The 23,581-nt window shown below is 38.5% G+C and overlaps 2 protein-coding genes and 2 pseudogenes across 2 annotated transcripts; 3 read left to right on the top strand and 1 right to left on the bottom strand.

The window, feature by feature from the left end:
• Nucleotides 1-4,992: 4,992 nt before the first annotated feature.
• Nucleotides 4,993-5,925, top strand: LOC140844142 (olfactory receptor 9G4-like; annotated as a pseudogene).
• A 5,684-nt stretch (nucleotides 5,926-11,609) lies between these two features.
• Nucleotides 11,610-12,696, top strand: LOC108383648 (olfactory receptor 9G19-like; annotated as a pseudogene).
• Nucleotides 12,697-18,625: 5,929 nt separating this feature from the next.
• LOC108383844 (olfactory receptor 9G4) lies at nucleotides 18,626-19,582 on the top strand. The gene has a single exon (XM_036996803.2). It carries the CDS (start codon nucleotides 18,644-18,646, stop codon nucleotides 19,580-19,582), a length of 939 nt encoding a protein of 312 aa, XP_036852698.2. The 5' UTR covers nucleotides 18,626-18,643.
• Nucleotides 19,583-20,994: 1,412 nt separating this feature from the next.
• On the bottom strand, nucleotides 20,995-21,956 carry LOC108387412 (olfactory receptor 9G19-like). Its single transcript, XM_017645670.3, has one exon. The coding sequence runs from the start codon at nucleotides 21,954-21,956 to the stop codon at nucleotides 21,021-21,023; it is 936 nt and encodes a 311-aa protein (XP_017501159.3). The 3' UTR covers nucleotides 20,995-21,020.
• Between the last annotated feature and the right edge of the window lie 1,625 nt (nucleotides 21,957-23,581).

Here is a 23,581-nt window from a genome sequence, read left to right as displayed (position 1 = left end):
AACAGAGACAGTTTAACTTCTTCCTTGCCAATCTGGATACCGTTTATTTCTTTGTGTTGTCTGATTGCTGTGGTTGGACCTCCAGAACTATGTTGAATAAAAGTGGGGAGAGTGGGAATCCTTGTCTTGTTCCCGATCTTAAAGGAAAAGCTTTCAGCTTCTCGCTGTTAAGTATGATGTTGGCTGTGGGTTTGTCACATATGGCCATTATTATGTTGAGGTACTTGCCTTCTATACCTATTTTGTTGAGTTTTATCATGAATGGACATTGAATTTTGTCAAATGTTTTACAGCATCTATGGAGATGATCATGTGGTTTCATCCTTCTTTTTGTTGATGTGGTGGATGATATTGATGGATTTTCGAATGTTGTACCATCCTTGCATCCCTGGAATACATCCTACTTGATCATAATGGGTGACCTTTTTGATGTATTTTTTGAATTCCATTTGCTAACATTTTTTTGGGTATTTTTGCGTCTATTTTCATCAGGGATATTGGTCTGTAATCTTTTTGTGTGTGTGGTGTCTTTGCCTGGTTTGGATATTAGAGTGATGCTGGCCTCATAGAATGAGTTTGGAAGTATTCCCTCTTCTTCTACTCTTTGGAAAACTTTAAGGAGGATGGGTAGTAGATCTTCACTAAATATTTGAAAACATTCAGCGGTGAAGCCATCTGGTCCAGAATTTTTGTTCTAACATAGGTTTTTGATTACCAGTTGGATTTCGTTGCTGGTAAATGGCCTACTGAAATTTTTTGTTTCTTCCTTGTCAGCCTTGGAAGGTTGTATTTTTCTAGAAAGTTGTCTATTTCTTCTAGGTTATCCAGTTTGTTAGCATATAATTTTTCATAGTATTCTCTAATAATTCTTTGTATTTCTGTGGTGTCCGTAGTGATTTTTCCTTTCTCATTTCTGATTCTGTTTATGTCAGTAGACTCTCTTTTTTTCTTCGTAAGTCCGCCTAGGGCTTTATCTATTTTGTTTCTTTTCTCATAGAAACAGCTCTTGCTTTCATTGATTCTTTCTATTGTTTTATTCTTCTCAATTTTATTTATTCTGCTCTAATCTTTATTATGTCCCTCCTTCTACTGACTTTGGGCCTCATTTGTTCTTCTTTTTCTTGTTTTTGTAATTGTGAGGTTAGACCATTCAAATGGGATTGTTCTTCTTTCCTGAGGTAGGCCTGTTTTGCAATATACCTTCCTTTTAGCATGGCCTTCACTGCATCCTACAGATTTTGCAGGGTTGAATTATTGTTGCCATTTGTCTCCATATACTACTTGATCTCTGTTTTTATTTGGTCATTGATCCATTGATTCTTTAGGAGCATGTTGTGAAGCCTCCATGTGTTTGTGGGATTTTCCAATTTCTTTGCATAATTTATATCTAGTTTCATACCTTTGTGTTCTGAGAAACTGGGTAGTACAATGTCAATGTTTAGAATTTAGTGAGGCTCTATTTTTGGCCTGGTATATAATGTATTCTTGAAAATATTCCATGTGCACTTGAGAAGAGTGTGTATTCTGCTGCTTTTGGGTGTAGAGTTCAGTAGGTCTTTGTTAGGTCCATCTGTTCTAATGTGTTGTTCGTGCCTCTGTCTCTTTATTTATTTTCTGTCTGGTTGATCTGTCCTTTGGAGTGAGTGGAGTGTTGAAGTCTCCTAGAATGAATGCATTGCAATCTATTTCCCCTTTTAATTATGTTAGCATTTGTTTCACATATTTAGGTGCTCTTGTGTTGGGTGCATAGATATTTATAATGGTTATGTACTCCTGTTGGATTGACTCCTTTATCTTTATGTAATGTCCTTCTTTGTCTCTTGTGATTTTCTTTGTTTTGAAGTCTATTTTTGTCTGATGCACCTACCACAACTCCTGCTTTTTTATCCTATTAGTTGTATGAAATACCTTTTCCCATCCCTTCAATTTTAGTCTGTGTATGTCTTTGGGTTTAAAGTGAGTTTCTTGTAGGCAGCATATATATGGGTCTTGTTTTCTATCCATTCAGTGACTCTATGTCTTTTGATTGGAGCATTCAGACAATTTACATTTATGTTGATTATCAATAGGTATGTATGTATTGCCATTCCAGGCTTTAGATTCATGGTTACTAAAGTTTCAAGGTTAACTTGATTACTATTTAAAAGTCTGACTTAACTCACTTAATATGCTACTACAAACACAATCTAAAGGTTCTTTTATTCTCTTTTCTTCCTCCTCCACTCTTTATACATTAGGTATCATATTCTGTACTCTTTGTTTATCCCTTGATTGACTTTGGGGATAGTAATTAACTGTTCTTAGTTCTTACTTAGTAATTAACTGTTCTACTCTCTTTTCTCTGGTTTTATTACCTCTGGTGACAGCTATTAAACCTTAAGAACACTTCCATCTATAGCAGTCCCTACAAAACACACTGTAGAGATGCTTTGTGGGAGGTAAATTCTCTCAGCTTTTGCTTATCTGGAAAGTGTTTAAACCCTCCTTCAAATTTGAATGATAATCTTGCCCAATAAAGTATTCTTGGTTAGAGGCCCTTCTGCTTTGTTGCATTAAATACATCATGCCAGCCCCTTCTGCCAGTAAGGTTTCTGCTGAGAAGTCTGATGATAGTCTGATGGGTGATCCTTTGTAGGTGATCTTATTTCTCTCTGGCTGTTTTAATAGTCTATCCTTATCCTTGATTTTTGCCATTTTAATTATCATAATTCTTGGTGTTGTCTTCCTTAGGTCCCGTGTCTGTGCACTTTCATTGCCTGAGAGACTTTCTCCTTCCTCAGATTTGGGAAGTTTTAAGAAATTGCTTCCTCAAAGACACTTTATATCCCTTTATTTCTCTCCTTCTGGTACCCCTATAATATGAATATTGTTCCATTTGAATTGGTCACATAGTTCTCTCAGTATTCTTTCATTCCTAGAGATTCTTTTTTCTCTGTGTACCTCAACTTCTTTGTATTTCACTTCTCTAATTTCTATTTCATTCATTGTCTCCTTCACCATATCTAACCTGCTTTTAATACCATCCATTTTATTCCTCAACAATTGGATCTCAGTCCTAAGTTCATTCCTGAGTTCTTGAATACTTTTCTGTACCTCCAGGAGCATGTTTCTGATTTTTATTCTGAAATCTCTTTCAGGAATATTTATTGCTTCAGTCTTGATCCTTTTTCTGGTGATGTTGAGATTTTGCTTTGAACCAGGTTCTTTTGCTGTTTCATATTTGTATGTGGTGTCCTCTAGTACCCAGAAGCTCTACTCTCTGGAGCTGCTCAGGCCCTGGAACAATGTTGGAGGTTGCAGGGGAGTGGTGCTTTTGCCTGGGGGAAGGAAAGAGCTGTTTAATGTTTCCTGGCTACTATGCCTGTCTCCACTGCCAGAATCAGTGGGCCAAGCAGACAGGTATAAGCCTCTGTGCTTTGTGCTTGTAGCTGCTATAGGCAGGGCTTCCCTCTGCGTGGCCTGACATCAGGGAAGGGTTTGCCAGTTTGCGAGCCAAGTGTGAACTTGCTGGGAGGAAGGCACAGAAGGCTGCATATCACAGTAGGGTGCCTTGGAGCTGCATAGCCAGCCCAGGGGGATGGAGTGCCTGGAGATCATGAAAGTTCCCACCCTGCTGGGCACAGTGTACCAAGACAATTTTGTTTACCTGTCCTTTCTCCTGAGAATTAAGCTCTGAACGATCCTTGCCCCTTTAGCATCCCTCTCACTTTTGGGAAGTCTCTCAGACTGCTCATCCAAATCAGCCAGATAAGGATCCCTGTTTTCCACAAGCAGGTATAATCTCAGTCTCTCCAGGTACTTCTCCTGTCTTAGCTTTCCAACCCCACTAATCACCAGAGCACCATGCAATGTAGGTTTGTGCTCCCAGAGCAGATCTCCAGGGCTAGGTGTTCAGTAGTCCCAGGCTTCCACCCCCTCCCAGCTCCATTTTTCTTCTTCCTGCCCAAGAGCTGGTGTGATGGAAGGGTATGGGTTTCACCAGATCACAGCTTTGGTATGTTACCCTATTCTGTGAGGTCTGTTCTTTCCTCCAGGTGTATGCAGTCTGGCACAGCCTTCTTTCCTGTTGCTTTTTCAGGATTAGTTGTATTCATTCTATTTTTGTATTATATGTAGTCTCTGTCTCACCTCTCATGCAGCCATCTTTAATCCCTCCTCTCCTGGACTTTCAAGGAAATATCAACCCAGTAAGGGAATTGTCACAGACAGAAGAGATTGTCCCCACAATTGTAAAACTAAGCAGTTTCATGTCTCACATGAGATTGGCTAGCTCTTCATAAATTAAGGATGTATGTTGGCATTGAATTTCCTTATATAGGCATTTTGTGGTATTCATGGAATTTGCTTTGGGAGATTCCCTGGATCAGCTGCCTACAGTTCTGGATGCTGGAAGTGTATGATCAAGTTGGCAACTGACACAGCTCCTGGTGTGGACTGTCTTCCTGGCTTGCAGGCTGCATCTTCACACAGGCTTTCCTTTTTGTGTGGAAAGCTAGCCTGGGTGTTTTTAATTAATATCGTTCTTACTCAATCAGCCAACCTGTAAGGGGCATCATTTTTCTTGATTGTTTGGTTAGACTATGAGACATGCCTTGCACTAAACAATGAATAAGTGTAAGCCCTTATTCAAAAATCAGATTCTAACACCAATTCCTGTGGTCTTACCAAGTCACAGGTGGAAGTTCTATCAATTTAGAGAGTCATTAGTCGCAGGGATGAAAGCACAGCACAGAGAATACAGTAAATCGGTAACAACACGTAGCAACTACAATAGTTAGGGTGAGCATCTAATAGTGAAGGCAGCTTTGTTGTATACGTGAAACCAATATCATATTGTATATCAACTACACTTCAGTAAAAATAAATAAAAAATTTAAAAAGCCTTTAACTATCTAGTAATTGGTGATGTAATTGATACCTTTGTTAAGTTCTTACAATAGAAAAATCATGAAATGATTTTTTTTTCAAAGTCTTTAACTGACTCTCTCCTCTATAAACATGGAAGTGGGAAATCTCACTATTCTGACTGAATTCATCTTGGTGGGCTTCTCAGCAGATCCCCGGTGGCAGCTGATTCTATTTGGAAGATTTCTGATGCTCTACTTGATAACTTTGTCAAGGAACATGACCCTGGTTATCTTAATCCATATTGATTTTTGCCTACACACACCTATGTACTTTTCCAATAGCAATCTGTCAATCTTGGATTTTTGGTACACTTCTGTGTATAGTCCCAGAATCCTGACCATTTGTGACTCAGAATATAACTGCATCTCCTTGGTCTGGTGTGCGGCCCAGTTGTTGTAACCTACACTGAGTGCTACCTCCTAGCAGCCATGACATATAACCACCATGCGGCCATCTGTAACCCACTACTTTATTCAAAGTGCTACGTCCAGTTCTCTCTGTACTGCACTCGTTGCTAGCTCCTACATAGGAGGGCTCTTGAATGCCATAGCCCATACTGCCAACACTTTCCACCTGAGTTTCTGTGGTAAGTATATCATTGACCATTTCTTATGTGATACTCCACCATTAGGGAAAATGTCTTGTGCAGATACCCATGTGTATGAAAAAGTGCTCCTAGGTGTGGTGGGCTTCACGGTCCTCTCCAGCATTCTTGCCATCTTAATTTCCTATGTGAACATCCTTCTGGCTATCCTGAGAATCCGCTCAGCCTCAGGAAGACGCAAGGCCTTCTCTACCTGTGCTTCTCACCTCATCTCTGTCATGCTCTTCTATGGGTCCTTGCTCTTCACATACTCAAGGCCAAATTCCACATACCCTCTGGAAAGAGACAAAGTGGCTGCTTTGTTCTCCACCATGATCAACCCATTGCTCAACCATCTCATCTATAGCCTGAGAAACAAAGATATCAAAGAGTTCTTCTGGAAAGCAATACAGACCATAAGATTACAGAGATGAATGTGATCTTTTACATAATGCTCTGATTGCATTCTCCAAGTTATTAGCTTATATTCATGTTTTTAAACATTGCAATATTTCTGTAAATTAAAGTTATATTTAAAACAATGATACATTGATCAAACCACTCTTTAATGGTTGATTATTTGAGAGGGACTAAATCATTTTAAGCCTGAAATATTGGTTGGTTTGATGTTCCACAGAATTGTATTCGACTTCTCTGCAGGAGGAAATTTTCACAAAATTTATCTTCTTGAATATCTTTGGGAAATTTTGGAATGAGAAGTGTAATTTGATGGCTGTATACATGGTTTGACTTAGAAGCTTAGTGACCAACCTTGATCATGTGAAGAAAAGATCTGTATTGGTTCAATTGCTGGAAATTTATTAGAGATTTTTAAATATTTATTTTTAGTAAGGCATTCCCTCATTCCTTCATAAAGCTCTAAAGAGTATATACAAAATATCTTTGTAAACCTTGTGCCTTCTACATCAATTTACTGAGTTACTGGAATTATATCAACAAGCCAATAAACCAACACTTCTCTAAATCAATGGAGAAATACATGTCTCCAGAACTGTATATCACCCTAAAGGAGAGATCTGTTCACAGGGAATGACCACTCTGCCATTTTCTCCATCACTTCGTGCCACCACATGTTCCCATGAAGGAAACTATGAACACCAGGGAGAACATACGGAATTAAACAAAACTGCAGATGCGACCCCACTACGTCCTAGAGCCGGTGCTGCTGCTCTTCTTTTGTTCCACAGGAAGATTTCTGGGGCAAAGACACTGAAAACTCAACATTCAGTTCATGGCAGGTTGAGTTGATGTCTTTTTCAATACTTTCTATAACAACACTGTAAATTAAGGATTATTAGTTCATCTTATACATGATGAGCTAGTGCCTCAGAAGTCAGAGTTTCGTGATTGAATATTACAGCTATTATTGTAATGAGCACATTTAAAAAATGCCTTTAAATAAAAATTTTAGAACATACAGTTGTAGCAACTTGGCCATTTGTATTAGCGCTGACATTCTGATCTTCCTTTTTGTCTGCATTCATTAAATAACACATCACACCCTCTCTCTTTTCATCAAATATTCTTAATGTTCCTTCCTCTTCCATTTATACAGAAGTTCTGTAAACAATGGAGAGGAAGATAGGGGTGCTTTCCATATATGTCCGGAATCCATATATCATTTTCTTTATATTCCCATAAAACTCATCATGTAAGGGAAACAAAAATGGGTCAGTGTCAGGGGAGAGTTATTACATTAACATTTAATCCCTTGAGATCAAGAAGCAATGCGTCTTGTTTTATTTTACATTATGCTCTGATGCTGCTTTTTATAAAGTCTACCGATATTCAATTAATCAAAATATTTTAATATGGATTATAACCCAGTCACTAAAGCAAATCAATTCATACAAAATCTTGTCCCTGAATTTCTTTGAGTTAAAATAAAGTATTTCTAATCCAGGACCTCCAGCTTCCCCGGAGCAAACCATTTTCTCTGAGAACTGATTAGAGAAATTTTTTACAATTTGGACTTCAGATTGCGTTAACCTACAGAGTTTTTCAGAGATTCTTTTTCATCTTTATTCCTCAGACTGTGGATCATGCAGAACAGAATGGGGAACAGCACAGTGTAAAATGGAGACACTGTCTCATGTCCAGGTTGTCACCTGTGCTGACCAATTGGCTACCAATCAGAGATTCTTCAGTTTGATTAATTTTCTAGACAAGTGGCTCAAGAACTCAGAGAAACTACTTACTAGATTAGCGTTTTGTTATAAAGGATATAACTCAGGGATAGCCAGAGGGAAGAGATGCATAGGGCAAAGTATGGGGAAAGGGTGCAGAGCTTGCGGGCTCTCCTAGTGTACCAGCCTGGAAGCTCTTAGAACCCTGCCTTTCTGAGTTTTATGGAGGCATGATTGATTCAGACATTGTTCACTGGTGATTGAGTTGAATCTGCATCCCCTCTTCCTTCCCTGGAGGTCAGGGAGTTTGACTGGAAGTTCCAACCCTCTAATCACAGGCTGGTTCCCCTGCCCACCAGCCCCCTTAGGTGATGTAGGGCTCTCCAAAAGTCACCAAACTGAATGAACAAAAGCCTCCTTCATATCTCTCGTCACCTAGAAAAACCCAAATGCTTGTAAGGAGCTTGGTGCTTGGGATGGAGACAAAGAACAAATATATTTTTCTAATAAATTCCACTACTGCAGGAAGTGACAGGGAAGTGCATCACCACAAGTGTATGTAAAATTTATAACATAATAAACGCTGCAAAGTAGGGATTCTTCGTTATGGATATTTGAAGGCTGTGAATCTATACAAGTATTTAGGGCAGCAGAGCCTGGCTAATAAACAGATCTTGTTGAACACAATGTATGCACATGCCAGATACGAGGCATTGCTTTTATACATTAGAAGATGTTAGAAATTCTCCAAGGAAAGTGACTTTCCCACTAAGCTGAAGTTGGATTTATTTTTTGATTGTCCATAATTGGATAAATAATTATATGAAAGGCAAAATTTTAAATATGTCATTCATTTAAAAATAACATTAATTATATTTAACATATTTATTAATATCTGGAGAAACTACTTTTAATTCTATCATTTTTCTTTTACATAGGTTATATGTTAATCCATAACTCTTACTAAAGAGGTCAAACAACATCGAAATACACAGAAAGAAACATGATGAGAAGGTTTGCAGGGCCCGAGGGCCGGCTGCCCCTCATGGGCACAGCAGGTGCAGGAAGGACCCTGACCCTCGTCTATCGCCCCTTTGAAACCAGTAAATAAAACTTCTGCGTGAAGGGCTTCCTCCCTGCGCAGGGAAGCTAGTAGACGTCCTTATCACTAGAGACGGACAATTCAAAGCCGGGAAGGCGGCATAAACACATCTTGCTGCCTTTTCACTAATTTACTACACCAGCCCAAACACGGTTGAGAATTCCTCACTAACTGAAACTCCCAAACATAAGGCTTCTTCCTCCTGTCAATCCCTCACAGACGTATTGTCACTTTGCCTAAAATGTATAAAACCTGCCCTTCTTGATCATTTATCTAGAAAGATATGCAGCCAGCTCTAAGTCTGTGAATGAATGGCAAGAATATATAACTTAAAAACCTCCTTTTTTCTTTATGTATATAAAAACACTATTCAAGATATTATGTATTATATTTCACTCATTCTCTTTACAAAGAAAGACGCTTGGGAGCAGTGATTTCAAAGTTAGTATCAGAAATGGTAATTGTTTGACCCACCATTTCGGTTGCTCTGCTTGACTTTTGGACATTACTAATAGTATATATGGGCTGCTAGAAAGTTTTAATGACATTTGTGGTTGCACAGAGCAGCTAAAAGGAGTAGATACGTGGTGGGTTGTGTCCTTGCATCCGTTTTATGCTTGCTCTTGTTTTTTCTTTTCATGTTTTTCATTGTGCTATTTCCCTGTGTCTTCTGCCTCACACAGAACACCTTCAATCTTTTTTCTCAATTTTTAAAAACACTGACATACTTATTCATGTATGTGTCCATTCACACATACAGCTTTTTTATATTTTATTTTATATTTTAATCATTGCATTGAGAGAGAATAAGGAAGAAATGTCTCTTGTCACTTTCATTCCCAAGTGCAATTTTGCACACAAATCCAGTCATTTGCCAGGCTGTGTAAGTCACATATTAAAGAAGGGGACATTTCTGCATGAGAACAAATGAAGGTCTAGGGACTCATAGCATAGGAGCAACTAGGAAGTCCGTGGAAGGTAATGTAAATATATCTGCAGGGCAGATTACAGAGGTGAAGAAATCGTGTAATCAAAGAGAATGCAACACATAGTTTTTTAACTTCTCATTTTCAAAGTACTCCATCACCTTGAGAACTCTTAGTCCTCCTGAAGAAAGGGAGGTGAGACAATAGAACTTTGGAGTTTATAAGTCGATTCAAACTTGGCCGCAGTCAGCTAAGGTCCGAGCCCGGGTCTCCTCTTCTTGGTCTTAGGCTGCTTCCAGGTATACACTTTGTTAAAAATGACCTTAGCACAGACAGCCTTGGAAATCTAAGGGAATTGAAAAATCGTATATTTAAATTCTCTGCTGCTTATTTTGAAGAATTTCTTTTTTGACAATAACTTTAGCATTCATATTTTTTTAATTAAAGATTATATATACAAACCATCAAATAGATATAATTCCAGGAAAACAATTCTGTATATTTCTAGCTCAATTTTAAGTTTATGGCTTAGCATACAGACCAAGATTAAGACTTTTTCCCCCATATATAAAAAAATTTTAATGTCTTAGATCTACTAGCAGAAATTTCACATCCTCTGTTAAGCAGAACCATGGCAATTAGAATCTTTCTTTTTTGGGGGGGGATTAGGGGCCTTCTGGGTTGTAATACCAACAAACTGGAATGGTGCTTCTCCCATGCAGGCAACAGCCCAGTCTCCTGCTTTTACCTCTAAAGGAAAGAAGATTCATAGAGATCATGATCCACAAATTCCTATATCGGGTTTCCACGGCTGCCTTAACATATTTTCACACATTTGGTGGCTTAACACAATAAAAATATATTCTCTCCTAATTTTTGAAGTCCAAAGTCCAACCTCAATATAACTGGACCCAAATAAAAGTGTTGGCAGAGCCGTACTTAGTCCAGAGGCTCTAGTGCGGAATCCATTTTCTGCTTCTGGTTCTTGTGGCTGGAGTTTCTTGAGGTGCCATTGCTCCAATATCTGCTTCTGTGGCCCCATTTTCTCCTCTCTGTGTCTGTAATCAAATATCCCTCTGCCTCCCTCATAAAGATACTAGTGATTGTATTTGGGGGCAACCAGATAAACTTCTATCCCAAGTTCCTAATTTAATAACCCTTACCTTATATAAGGTAACATGTACAGTCTCCAGAAATTAGAGTCTTGATATCTTCATGGGCCATATTCAGACTACCTTATTTTGTTTATCCAGTTTCATTTTTTTTAACTCTTAATTGCATGGGAAATTCGTCATACATTACAAGCACACTTATTCATTGATGAATATTTCCACTTGCCTTTCGGGAGCATTGGAGGATCAAACATGTGGCTATTGCCTCAAATTATCATTATTTAATAAGTAAACCTATCTTTTATTCAAGTTACACATTTTCTATCATGAAAATCTTTGCCTTTGGTAAAACTCAAATGAAATATAATAACTATCCTCCAAGAAATTACTGTAAAATGCATTTTCAAGTATATTCCAAAAAATAGCTAGAATAATAAGGATATGCTTCTTCACGTAATTATCAGGAAAAAAAAGAAGAGGATTCAAAGACCCAGAGAGAAACAAAGCATTTTAAAACTCCCTCTTTCATATATTCTGCATGGTACCTATTTATGCTATGTACAAACAATAGAGAAGATACACAAATCAACCTCTCTCAAAAAGGAGAAAAGATTTGATTAAAAATATATGGTGTTCTTATTTTAAAAATATCCTTACTTACACATATAATAAAACACTCCTAATAAAAGTACAGATATCAATAAAACATGTGAGGTGACACACACTGGTATATGTTAAATAACCGATCCATCAACCAGCATAGAACTGATTTCTCAGTTATTCACCAGAATGAAACCAATTCATCAGCATAAACACGTCTCACAGCGAACAATGCATGTGCCTCAGCTGGGCTTTTCACTGGTCTAAAATGGCAAATGATAAGGAGAGGCTGACATACAGATGTCTTAAATCATGACATATTATTAATCCTTTCACATAAAGGGGCTAGAGAAACCCAAATCGGGTGGATGAGAAAAATTTCACCAAATGGAAGGAGTTTGTACTTTTAGGGTTCACAGCTGACTCGCAGCTACAGAAAGTGCTCTTTGTCATCTTCCTCATCATCTATGTCATCAGTGTCTTAGGGAACGTGACCCTGATTTCTGTGATCTGTGTTGATTCTCGGCTCCACACATCCATGTATTTCTTTCTCAGAAGTCTGTCATTCCTGGATCTCTGGTATTCTTCTGTCTATTCCCCCCAAATCCTAGTGACCTGTATCTCTGATAACAAAAGCATCTCCTTTGCTGGCTGCCTGGCTCAGTTTCTCTTCGCTGCAGGACTGGCCTATAGTGAGTGTTACCTGTTGCCGCCATGGCTTATGACCGCTGTGTGCCATGTCCAGCCCCCTGCTCTGCTCCCAGGCAATGTCCCCAAGGTCATGTGCCAGCCTTGTTGCAGCTTCACACCTTGGTGGCTTTCTGAGCTCAGCCATCATCACCAGTGAGACATTTACCCTGAGCTTCTGTAGGGACAACGTCACTGATGATTTCTTCTGTGATCTCCCCCACTTGTGAAGTTGGCCTGTGACGTGAAGGGGAGCTTCCAGGCTGTGCTCTATTTCCTACTTGCCTCCAACGTCATCGCTCCCTCTGTGCTCATCGTCGCCTCCTACCTCTTCATCATCGCTGCCACCCTGAGGATCCGCTCCGCCCAGGGCCGCCTGAAGGCCTTCTCCACCTGCGCCTTGCACCTGACGGCCGTCACCTTGTTCTATGGCTCCATCCTCTACATTTACTCCCGGCCAAGTACCAGCTACGCCCTGGAAAGGGATAAGGTGGTGTCGGTGTTCTATACTGTGGTGATACCCATGTCGAATCCTTTGATCTATAGCTTAAGAAATAAAGATGTTAGAGATGCTGTGAGGAAAATGGTAGGTAGATTAAGTTTTCTTAAATGAAAACACCTAATAAACATGGCTGAGGTTTTTTGTTTGTTTGTTTTTCATAATCTCCATGTCATTATTCTTAGCCTCAGTACTTGGAAATAAACAACAAACAGACAAAATATCATTGCATATGTGCAAAAACCAGCCTGCATTTTTCTTTTTCAGTCGGCTCTAATGTACTTGAATGAGTTTTTTAAATAAATGACACTTGGCCATTTGAAATAATTGCCATGCTTGTTAGCTTTAAAATTGTGTGAACAAATGTATTTGGACACTGAGAAGGTTAAAAGAGATCTTATTTTTTTTTCTTTAATTTCACCTTCATAGTTTATAAGTTGCCTGTATATAAATATTTTAATCTCCAAATGGGAAATACAAAATTGATTATGGAATCATTGTTAAATTTAGTAGATGATGTGACTTGCCTCAAATCATGTGGTTCAAAGATGAGAAACCAGGAATGCAAGCCCAGACCTTCTGACCCCAAGGTTCTTACCCCGTTTGTAGGCAGAGAGAGTGATTCAGGAGATCCCAAGTAAAATGTCTATTGTAAGAAGCCCTTAGATGTTTCTAATTAGAGTTTCTACAATAGGAATTGAATTTGGTCATTCTTTTACAATAGAACCTAAACTTTTTGTGGTTCTCAGTGTTACCTGTAAAACACTGTTAAAATAATTGCCTTAAGGTTGTTCTTTTAATCTGCTTTATATTACAAGCCTTTCAGTAAATGAGAGCCTGGTGAATATACCAACAACGTAAAATACTTTAATGTGTATCTGTTTCAGCTCTGAAACTATGACTACTTCTTTTATGAAATCAGCTACGGATCGATAAATATGCCCCAACCACAAATTGCTAATGTCCAACAAGAAATGAAAGTACATTTTAAACCAGAGAGAGTGAATGACTTGCTGATAAAGACAAGTCCATGAACCCAGGGTTCGCTGAGACAATGATACATCTATACATGTCAAATAGATTTTTCTTTTCTTATTTTCATTTTTTGCCCACCATGATATAAAGATTTCCTTGGCGATAGAAAGAAGAAAGAACATATATCTTTACTTACAGTCTCTGTGAGCTTTTAATAAAGGACTATTTTCCCCAACAACTAAGGAATCAAGGACTAAGCACAGCAGCTATAGGAGGCAGAAATGGAGAAGAAGATAGAAATAGACAAACAAGTAGAGAGAGAGACAGAGTTCAAAGAGCTTTACATCCAAGAGAATATTCAGAGTGAAAATCTCTACTCAGTGAAGCTATGATTGATAACAACTAAGGGTTTATGAATGTTTGCATTTCTGCTTATTTAGTTCTATGTATGAATTAGAGAAAATTAAGAGAGCATTTCATAATGATGTATCATACTTCTAATTTAGTCTTCGTACCTATAAAACATGAGGTTGCACCAATATAAAAAGCCCTGCTGTTGATAACCAAGTGGACTCATTTGCTAGGGCTGCCATAACAAAATATCACAGACCGGGTGGCTGAACAACACAAGTTTATTTTCTCACAGTTCTGGAGGCTAAAAGGCCAAGATCAAGGTGCCGTTAGTGTTGATTTGTTCTAAGGCCTCTTTTTTCTGCCTGAGATGGCCGCCCTCCTGCCTTCTCCGCACATGGTGTCTCCTCTGTGCACAAACTAAGCTGGTGTCTCCCTGTGGGCCCAGATTTCCATTTCTTCCAAGGCAGAATGGATTAGGGCTGCCCTTAATCATCATCTCATTTTAACTTAATCACCTCTATAAAGGCCCTATCTCCAAATATGGTCACATTCTGAGTACAGTGAGTTAGGCTTCAACATGCAAATTTTAGGTGGGTTCAGTTCAAACCTGGACTGATAGGAGTCTCCTGATGAATGAGACAAGCAAGAGTAGCCTGGGCAGAGAAAGGAGCATATGGCAAGGACGCACTGTATGGACAATGATACATTCTGAAAAAGTGTAATTAATACCAATTGGACAGTTTCTATTATCTGACTCACTGAAAAATTTTATAGATCTTTTCATAGAGCATAGTGTTAATGAAATACTCCTTATTTCATCATATCTTAATTAATATATGATTCCCATACTCCAAAAACTCTAATTGGTTCTTTGGAGACTGAGATCCATATTTCTGGGCTGCTCTGTGGAGGCAGTCCCAAAGGGCTCTTGAAGAAATACATATCAGGTCCAACTAAGCATGCATGCAAAACATCAGAAGAGAAGAAAAGAGTGTCAGTTCCAATATTTCCTGATCAAGGGTGAGCAACCAGAATCAGGGGCATGTAAGAGGGCTTCTCTCTGACTTCAACTGCTGTTAGAATGAGGACACAGAGTCTGGCTGGGCTCCCAGAGGATCACTGTTATGCCAAACATGCACTTCCAAAGATGGTTCCTATTCATGATACATGTGACCTTCTAGAATTTGTCACTCACTCTGGTAGTTATGAGGGGGCATCATATGTTCACTCACATAGTGGAGAAATCAAGAAGCCAAAACATTATGACCGGCACATACTTTCTGACTCTCGTGGCTGTGGTCCTCCCTGCCCTCCAGACTGTGAGTGTGTGATATTTTCACTTGTTGCTACTCATTTTCAGGTGCTAGAGGGACACATTCTTCCACAGAATTTTAAATGAATTCTTAATGCAGTGCCGGGGCTGGGAGCAGAACAGCCACAAGGAACACACACCTTAGAAGCCCTTCTCCATGGGACACTTGAGCACGATTGGCTCTGCCTGTTTCTGGGTCTTTTACTTCACATTCAACTTGTTGCAATTTCTTCCAAATTCAAGATGCCTTTGAGACATTGGTTAGGAGTTTATCCCTTTTATTTACTCCTCCTTCTTAGTGGCACAGCACATTGAGCCAGGAAAGTTTATCTCAGTGTAGATCTGTCATGAATAGTTTGTATAAGGCTAGAAATAGACAATACTTTGAGAAAGCCAGCTTCAAGATATAAAGATAATTACTCATTTATTCATTCTAGAAATATTTATTAAGTGCTACTTAGTTGTTAGGAAGTATTCTATACACTGGGATATAGCAGTAAGCAAAAGAGAGAAATCTTGCTGACCCATGTTATTGCATTCTGGTAGAGAAAAATGGACAATCAACACAATAAAGAAAACTTAGAAGATGACATTAAGATGTGAGGAAAATAGAGCAGGGTCTAAGCAGAATCACAAGGATGGGTATTGTTGGTGGCAAAAGGGCATGGAATTTAAAGTGGAGTGATGAGGATGGGCCATAGCTAGAACTTAAAGTGACTTAAAGGAGATGATGCTGTGAACCTTGAAAATGTCTGGGGAATAGTGTTTCAGGCACACGAATAGATAGAAAGTTTGAAATTAATGCTAAAAATGCTGCTGTTTTTTGAAACAGTGAAAATGTCAGCTACGCTGGAGGAGAATAAATGAGGGCACAAGTCTTAGGAGCCTAAGAACTTGTAGGTGATGGATGTCCTGCTCATTAAAGACCTCTGGGCGATTGTATGGAATTTGAAATTAATTTGGAATAAGTTGGCAACACGTTTAGCATTGTTTAAAGTACAGGAGTGGTATGAAATGCTTATTTTTTTAAGTACCATACCGATTTGATATACTGATAATAGATTCTAGAGGTCAAGTGTGTAGACCAGTCAGAATGACACTGCAATAATCTTGGCAACTATGGTGGTTAGCATCTTTTCGTGGTAGAAGTTTTAACCTAAGAATCATAACTGCAAGATCTATGGATGGATTTTTGGGAATTTGTCAACCCTCCAGAATTGTTGTGTTTATACATATGTGCAGTTTTGGAAATTGGAGAAATAATTTATGGCTTTCATCAGGTCTTCAAAGATGTACATGATTCAAAAAACGTAAGAGCCATGAATTATTCCTCTATAAAGAAATTAAGGAAAGAACATAAGCTTGCATGCTTGATTTGTAATGAAACAAGTATGGGTATGCAAATGTTAGTATAGAAAGAATGCTGCTATCTTTGGTAAAACCCATCTCTGACATCAACCAAGATTATGATAATGTCCTGTGTCCACCCCATAAAAATATTATACATATATATACATATGGATTGTTCATTTGTTCTACACATTGTATTGTTGCAGGTAAGTTATCTGTTCTTATATTTATGAGAAATTCTATAAAATAGTTTAACAAATTGTAAATATAAAAGATGGGTGCTAGAAATGTATCAACCAAATTTTTCATGTAGGTGGAGTTGTGTTCCAGCTATGCCCTTAAAATCACACAGGTGATGTGTCACTTTTCTCTCAGTTAAAAAAAATTACATAGATGATTAGTGTCAGGCTCTGTCTCTATTACAGGACTCATCAACAAATTTTGAACATCCAAGCCTGTTACTCTTGTCCAATTGCATGTGAGTAAGTAATAAAAATATTAAACAGCAGGATTTTATAAACATTCTGAAGGATGACATCATTTTGGCTTAAGTTATTAAGGACGAATCAATAAGATGAGCAATTTAGTTTGGTGGAAATCCTAAATAGATGAAGAGCAGTGATGAGAGAGAGGGTTATAAGCATAAATTCAAGCCAGCTTAGGGAACATTGGATGTAAACATTGGGTGTGCTTTGTGTGTGAATGAGGAGAGCTCCGTTGTCTACTGATAGAGAAATGGCATGATCTTTAGGACCCCAAGATGCATTTACCACAGTCACCATTAAGTTATGGCCTCTCTGAACATCATTAGCTACATGTGAAGGACTCAAGACACCCATACCTTGCATCCTAGCAAACAGAAGCACTAGACCTCCAGGTACACATCTCGGGTTTGCATCCTACCTGCATTATTGACTCTGGCTTAGCTCAAAGATAAATGCTTTAAATTTCACAATAAATCACAATTTCCTCTTAGTTTTAGCCTTCTCTCACTGCCCTTATAGTTAGGGCACATCAACGGTGAAGCTACTCATGTAGCAGCCCTAATTTCATGCATTTAGATTAAATACCACCTTTTAGCTTCTCTCTGGGAGCCTTGGGGCTTCAAGATATGAACTTTGAAGGAATTCTTGATGCCAAAGTTAAGTTCTTCTAATGTTCAACATCCACTATATCAAAAAATGCCTCAATTATGTTTATAAACTCACATCAACTGGAAAAGTAGAAAACAATGCATTTTTAAATAGATATTTTTTAAGTTCTTTTCAATAGGTAAAGAAACTGAGGTTGTCAGAGGGTTATAACATTGCTTAGCAAGATCAAGAGGGAAACAGTTCAGCTATAAAGCACATCAATGGCTGAGTGGTGGAGACCATAGGCAGCTGATAAAGAAAATTCTGGATAAAATACCAGCTCTGCTATTAGACCAGTTATGTAAACTTGGAATTTTTCTTAAACTCTGTGAAGATTATCATAGTATCTACCTTGTGAAGTTGTTAAGATTCAAAAGGGTTAAGTGAGTTAAGATTCAGACTTATAATGCTTATTGGCTTATGAGTAATATATGTACATTTAACACATAATATATATTTTAGTATATATTTAATAAATGTATATTTCTATTTGTTCTAATAGAAGTACAAAGAGTTTAGTATATTACTATTTGTTTTCTACTATTAGTGCAATGCCGGACACAAAAACTCTCAGTAATATATGAACGATACCAAAATTTTTGACAGCTCACTCTATACCAACATTAGAATGGTGTTTTCATGCATATCTTAACTCAACCAGACAACTTCTCAGGGGGTGTCATTTTTCTCATCCAGCTGGTGAGAATTAGGGTCATACCCTGCATTAAGCAATTAATATGTTAAATCCCTAATTTCAAAAAAAGATTCCAACTCTGATTCAGGTAGTTTCCAAGTCACAGACTGAAGTTCAACAATTCTAGATAGTAAGGAAAAAAGCCCACAAGTCTCCTAGGAACTGCTAACTTAATTGACACCTTAATTTATTTCAATAGAAAAATCACTAACTCATTGTTGTTTTTATCATAACATTAATCAGGCTCTCTCCTCTTTGGATATGGAAGTGGGAAATCTCACTATCCTGACCGAATTCATCTTGGTGGGCTTCTCAGCAGATCCCCGGTGGCAGCTGATTCTATTTGGAATATTTATGATGCTCTACTTGATAACCTTGTTGGGGAACATGACCCTGGTTATCTTAATCCGTATTGATTCCCGCCTGCACACACCTATGTACTTTTTCATTGGCAATCTGTCTTTCTTGGATTTTTGGTACACCTCTGTGTATACTCCCAAAATCCTGGCCATTTGTGTCTCAGATGATAAGCGCATCTCCTTGGCAGGATGTGGGGCCCAGTTTTTCTTCTCCTGTGCTGTAACCTACGCTGAGTGTTACCTCTTAGCAGCCATGGCATATGACCGCCATGCGGCCATCTGTAACCCACTACTTTATTCAAGTGCTATGTCCAGTTCTCTCTGTACTGCACTCGTTGCTGGCTCCTACATAGGAGGGCTCTTGAATGCCATAGCCCATACTGCCAACACTTTCCGCCTGAGTTTCTGTGGTAAGAATATCATTGACCACTACTTTTGTGATGTACCACCATTGGTAAAAATGTCCTGTACAGATACTCATGTATATGAAAAAGTCCTCCTGGGTATGGTGGGCTTCACAGTTCTCTCCAGCATTCTTGCCATCCTGATTTCCTATGTGAACATCCTTCGTGCTATCCTGCGGATCCGCTCGGCCTCAGGAAGGCGCAAGGCCTTCTCTACCTGTGCTTCTCACCTCATCTCTGTCATGCTCTTCTATGGGTCCTTGCTCTTCACGTACTCAAGGCCAAGTTCCAGTTACTCCCTAGGAAGAGACAAATTAGCTTCTCTATTCTATACTGTTGTTAACCCATTGTTCAACCCTCTCATCTATAGCCTGAGAAACAAAGATGTCAAGGACGCCTTATGGAAAGCATCGCAGACCATAACGGCACGGAGATGAATGTGATCTTTCTGCAGAATGTTCTGACTGCACTATCCAAATTATTGGCTTATACACCTGTTTGTAAACATTGCTATACTTTAAGTAAATACAACTTACTCTTAAAACAATGACACATTGAAGAAACCATTCTTAATTTTTTAAATTATTGTGTTGTGATTAAACTGTTTTAAACCCATAATATTGGGTGGTTTGATAATCCACAGGATTGTATTTGGCTTCTTTTCAGAACTAGAGTTTCATACTATGTATCCTCTTGATTGTCATTGGGAAGCCCTGAAAACAATGGAGGAATCAGATGATTTTGTGCACATAGTTTGACTTTGAAGTTTGGCGAGCCAATTTTATTGAGTATGGAAGAGATCTGGAATGGTTCCAGTGCTGGAAACAAAAGGCTTCAACTGTGTGGATTACACAGACAATCCAGTATCTTTCAAAATTCTTGGAGAAGAATGTGTCTCCAGAATTGTGTGTCACCCTGAAAGAGCCATCTGTCCACAGAGAATGAGCACTCTGCCATTCTCTCCATCACTTCATGCTACCGCTTATTCCCATGAAGAAAAATATCTGCACCAAGGGGAACAAACTGAAATGAACATACCAACCAACAAAACCCACCATGTTCTAGAGCCAATAAAGCTACTTCTTTTTTTTTAGCAGGAGATTTGAAGGATGAAGAAACATAAATCTCATACTTAGTACATGGCAGGTTTACTTGATATTTTTTACAAAAGTGTTTACAGCAGCCCTACAAATTAAGGATAATTAGGTACAATTTATGAGGGAGTAGCTTGTGCCTCAGAAGTCAAATCTGTTATTGAAGAAGTGCTATTGTAATGAGCACATTAAAAAAGTGCATTTAAATTAAGATTTTAGAACATATAGTTGTAGCCACTTGGCCATTTGTATTAACTTTGACATTCTGATCTTCTTTTTCATCTGCATTCATTAAATAACACATCAGAACCTCTCTCTTTTCATCACAATATTCTAATGTGCCTTATTCTTCCATTTACGTAGAAGTTCTGTAAGGACTGGACAAGGATTAGGCATGCAATCTACATATGTCCAGAACCTATATTACATATTCTTTATATTCCCATAAAGCCCATAAGGTAGGGGAGGAAAAAACTGGTTCAATCTCAGGGGAGAGATAGTAAAGTAACATTTAATTCTGTGGTATCCAGAATTTGTCTATTTTCCATTAAACTGTGATAGTACTTTCTAAGAACTATTTAAAAATTAAATTAAATATATCTTTTATATATAAATTATGGTTCAATCACTGTAGCAACAGAAACTAATACAAAGAAACAAAATCTTTTTCATTTGATTTCCTTTAAATACAAATAAAAAGGTATTTTTAAATCCAGTTTTCCAAGGGTTTCTTGCAGTAGGCCATTTCACCTGCACACTGATCGCAGAAATTTAGGTCAATTTAAACTTCAGATTTTGCTAACCTCAAGATTTTTTTCAAAGCTTCTTTCACATCTTTATTCCTCAGGCTGTAGATCATGGGGTTCAACATAGGGAACAGCACAGTGTAAAATGTAGACACCATTTTGTCCCTCTCGAGGGAATAGCTGGAACTGGGGCGAGAGTAGATGTAGAGAATGGAGCCATAGTACAAGGTGACAGAGGTCAGGTGGGAGGAGCATGTGGAGAAGGCTTTGAGGCGGCCCTGGGTGGAGCGGATCCTCAAGACGGCGGCTATGATGAAGAGGTAGGAGGCGAGGATGAGCACACAGGGGGCAATGACATTGGAGGCCAGGAGGAAGAGGAGCACAGCCTGGTAGGTCTCCCTCACACCACATGCCAACTTTACAAGAGGTGGGACATCGCAGAAAAAGTCATCAATGACATTGTCACCACAAAAGTCCAATGTGAATGTGTTGCTGGTGAGGATTATTGAGTTAACAGAACCTCCAATAAAGGAATATATGACCAAACAGATGCACAGCCTCTTTGACATGGCCTGAGCATAAAGCAGCGGCTGAGAGATGGCCACATAGCGGTCATACGCCATGGCAGCCAGCAGGTAACACTCACTGTACGCCAGCCCAGCAGAGAAGAAGAACTGAGCCACACAGCCAGCAAAGGAGATGCTTCTGTCCTCAGAGATGCAGATCACTAGGATCTTAGGCGTGTAGACAGAGGAATACCAGAGATCCAGAAAAGACAGATTCCCAATGAAAAAGTACATGGGCATGTGCAGCCGGGAGTCACTGCAGATCAACACCATGAGGGTGATATTTCCTACCACGGTCACAGAGTACACGCCCAGGAATACCACAGAGAGGACACGCTGCGTCACGGGGTCTGTGCTGAAGCCCAGCAGGATGAACTCTGTCACCGTGTGGTTGCTCCTCTCCATGGCTTATAGACACCTCATCTACAAAAGCAAGAGTGAAGAGTTTAATTCCCTCAAACAACACCAAATGAGGCCATTCTCTGTGATTGGCCCATGAGATGTGTTCAAGGCTATGGATATTAAAGTAAGAGAGATCTGAGCAGAAATCTTGCCTGACATGGGCAGCTTATGGGAATTTTCTGAGCCTCAACATACTCATTTCAACAAAATGCATTTATTAATAGGAAAGCTTTAGTGCTAATGGTGAGTTATTCAGTTTTTAAGAAAACATTTTTCAGCTCTAGGTGCTTTCTAGGTACTGGAATACAGCAGTGCAGCTGACATTCTATGGAAATTTTATTTAGAAGGGAGATAGAGATAATAAATGAGCAAATGAACACATAAATATTTTTAGTTAATGTTAGATGATGTTAGGAAAATAAAATTGTATAATTGTGTTCAAAAAAATAGGAGTGATGCTAATTAAATTTAGATACTGAGGGGAAAAAATTCTCTTCCCCATTTCCCAGCTACAAGCGGACAAGTTGTTTAAAGCCCATGGGAAATGGGAAACTCCCTGTGGGTTAGAAGTTAGTGACATTTGAAAGGTGGCACAATATCCCACCCCAAAAGATGCGTTTTTGGCTTAGGACTGTTGTGAGCTCTGCCATTAAAAAAAAAAAAATAGCAGATAAAAAAGGCACACTCTGAGGTACCCTTTTCTTCCTGAAAACAGGAGACAAAACTTTCATATAAGTGCTGCCCTTCCTACGCCAGAAGAAAAGAAGCATTCTTATTTTCAAGGACAGGATGTTGAGACCATATTTCTCTGTACAAAAAAACCTTGCTAAAATACTCTTTTTATCCATGTTGTAGCTTACATCGTTTCTTCATTCCCTTCTATTGCCAAATAACATTCGTTTACGTGGATATACCATTATTTCTTTACACATTAATCAGTCAATGGACATTTCGTTGTTTCTATTTCTTGGCAGTTATGAACAAAGTTGCTATAAGTGTTCTTGGACAAGTTTTGGATAGACATACCTTTTAACTGATCTTTAGTAAGAATTGTTCTGTCACATGGTAGCTCTACGGAGGAACTGCCAAAGTGTCTTTCAAATTAGTTGTGCCATTTTTCAGCCCAACTAGCAAAGTATGGAGATCCCAATTTTTCCTTATCATCACCACAAGTTATTCTCTTTTTTATTTTAGCAATTCTAGTAGGTATGCAGTAATATAATACTGTGGCTTTGATTTAGCTTCTAATGACAAATGATGTTGAGCATCTTTTCATGTGCTTATTGATTATTTATTTACCTTCTTTGAAGAAATGTTTATTCATATCCTTGACTCATCTTTTAACTCGTTGTTTTTGTCTTTTTATTATTGAATTTTAAGAATTCTTCTATACTCTGGACAAAAGCCCCTTATCAGGTATATAACTTGCAAACATTTTCTCCCATTCTCTGGATTATCTTTTTACTTTCTTGATGGTCTCCTTTGATATACAAAGTTTTTAATTTAATAAAATTCTATTTCTGTTTTTATTCTTTTCTTGCTTTCGAAGGTGTCTTATTCAAATACCACTGCCTAACCTAATCACATGAAGATTTGCCCTGTTTTCTTCTAAGATTTCTGTAGTTTTA

Source organism: Manis javanica, chromosome 11, assembly GCF_040802235.1.
Source record: "Manis javanica isolate MJ-LG chromosome 11, MJ_LKY, whole genome shotgun sequence".
NCBI classification, from domain to species: Eukaryota; Metazoa; Chordata; class Mammalia; order Pholidota; family Manidae; genus Manis; species Manis javanica.
This window is presented reverse-complemented; position numbering and strand designations above follow the sequence as displayed.

Coding starts and splice junctions, on each gene's coding strand:
- LOC108383844 (XM_036996803.2), top strand. CDS start 18,644: ATGGAAGTGGGAAATCTCACTATCCTGACCGAATTCATCTTGGTGGGC.
- LOC108387412 (XM_017645670.3), bottom strand. CDS start 21,956: ATGGAGAGGAGCAACCACACGGTGACAGAGTTCATCCTGCTGGGCTTC.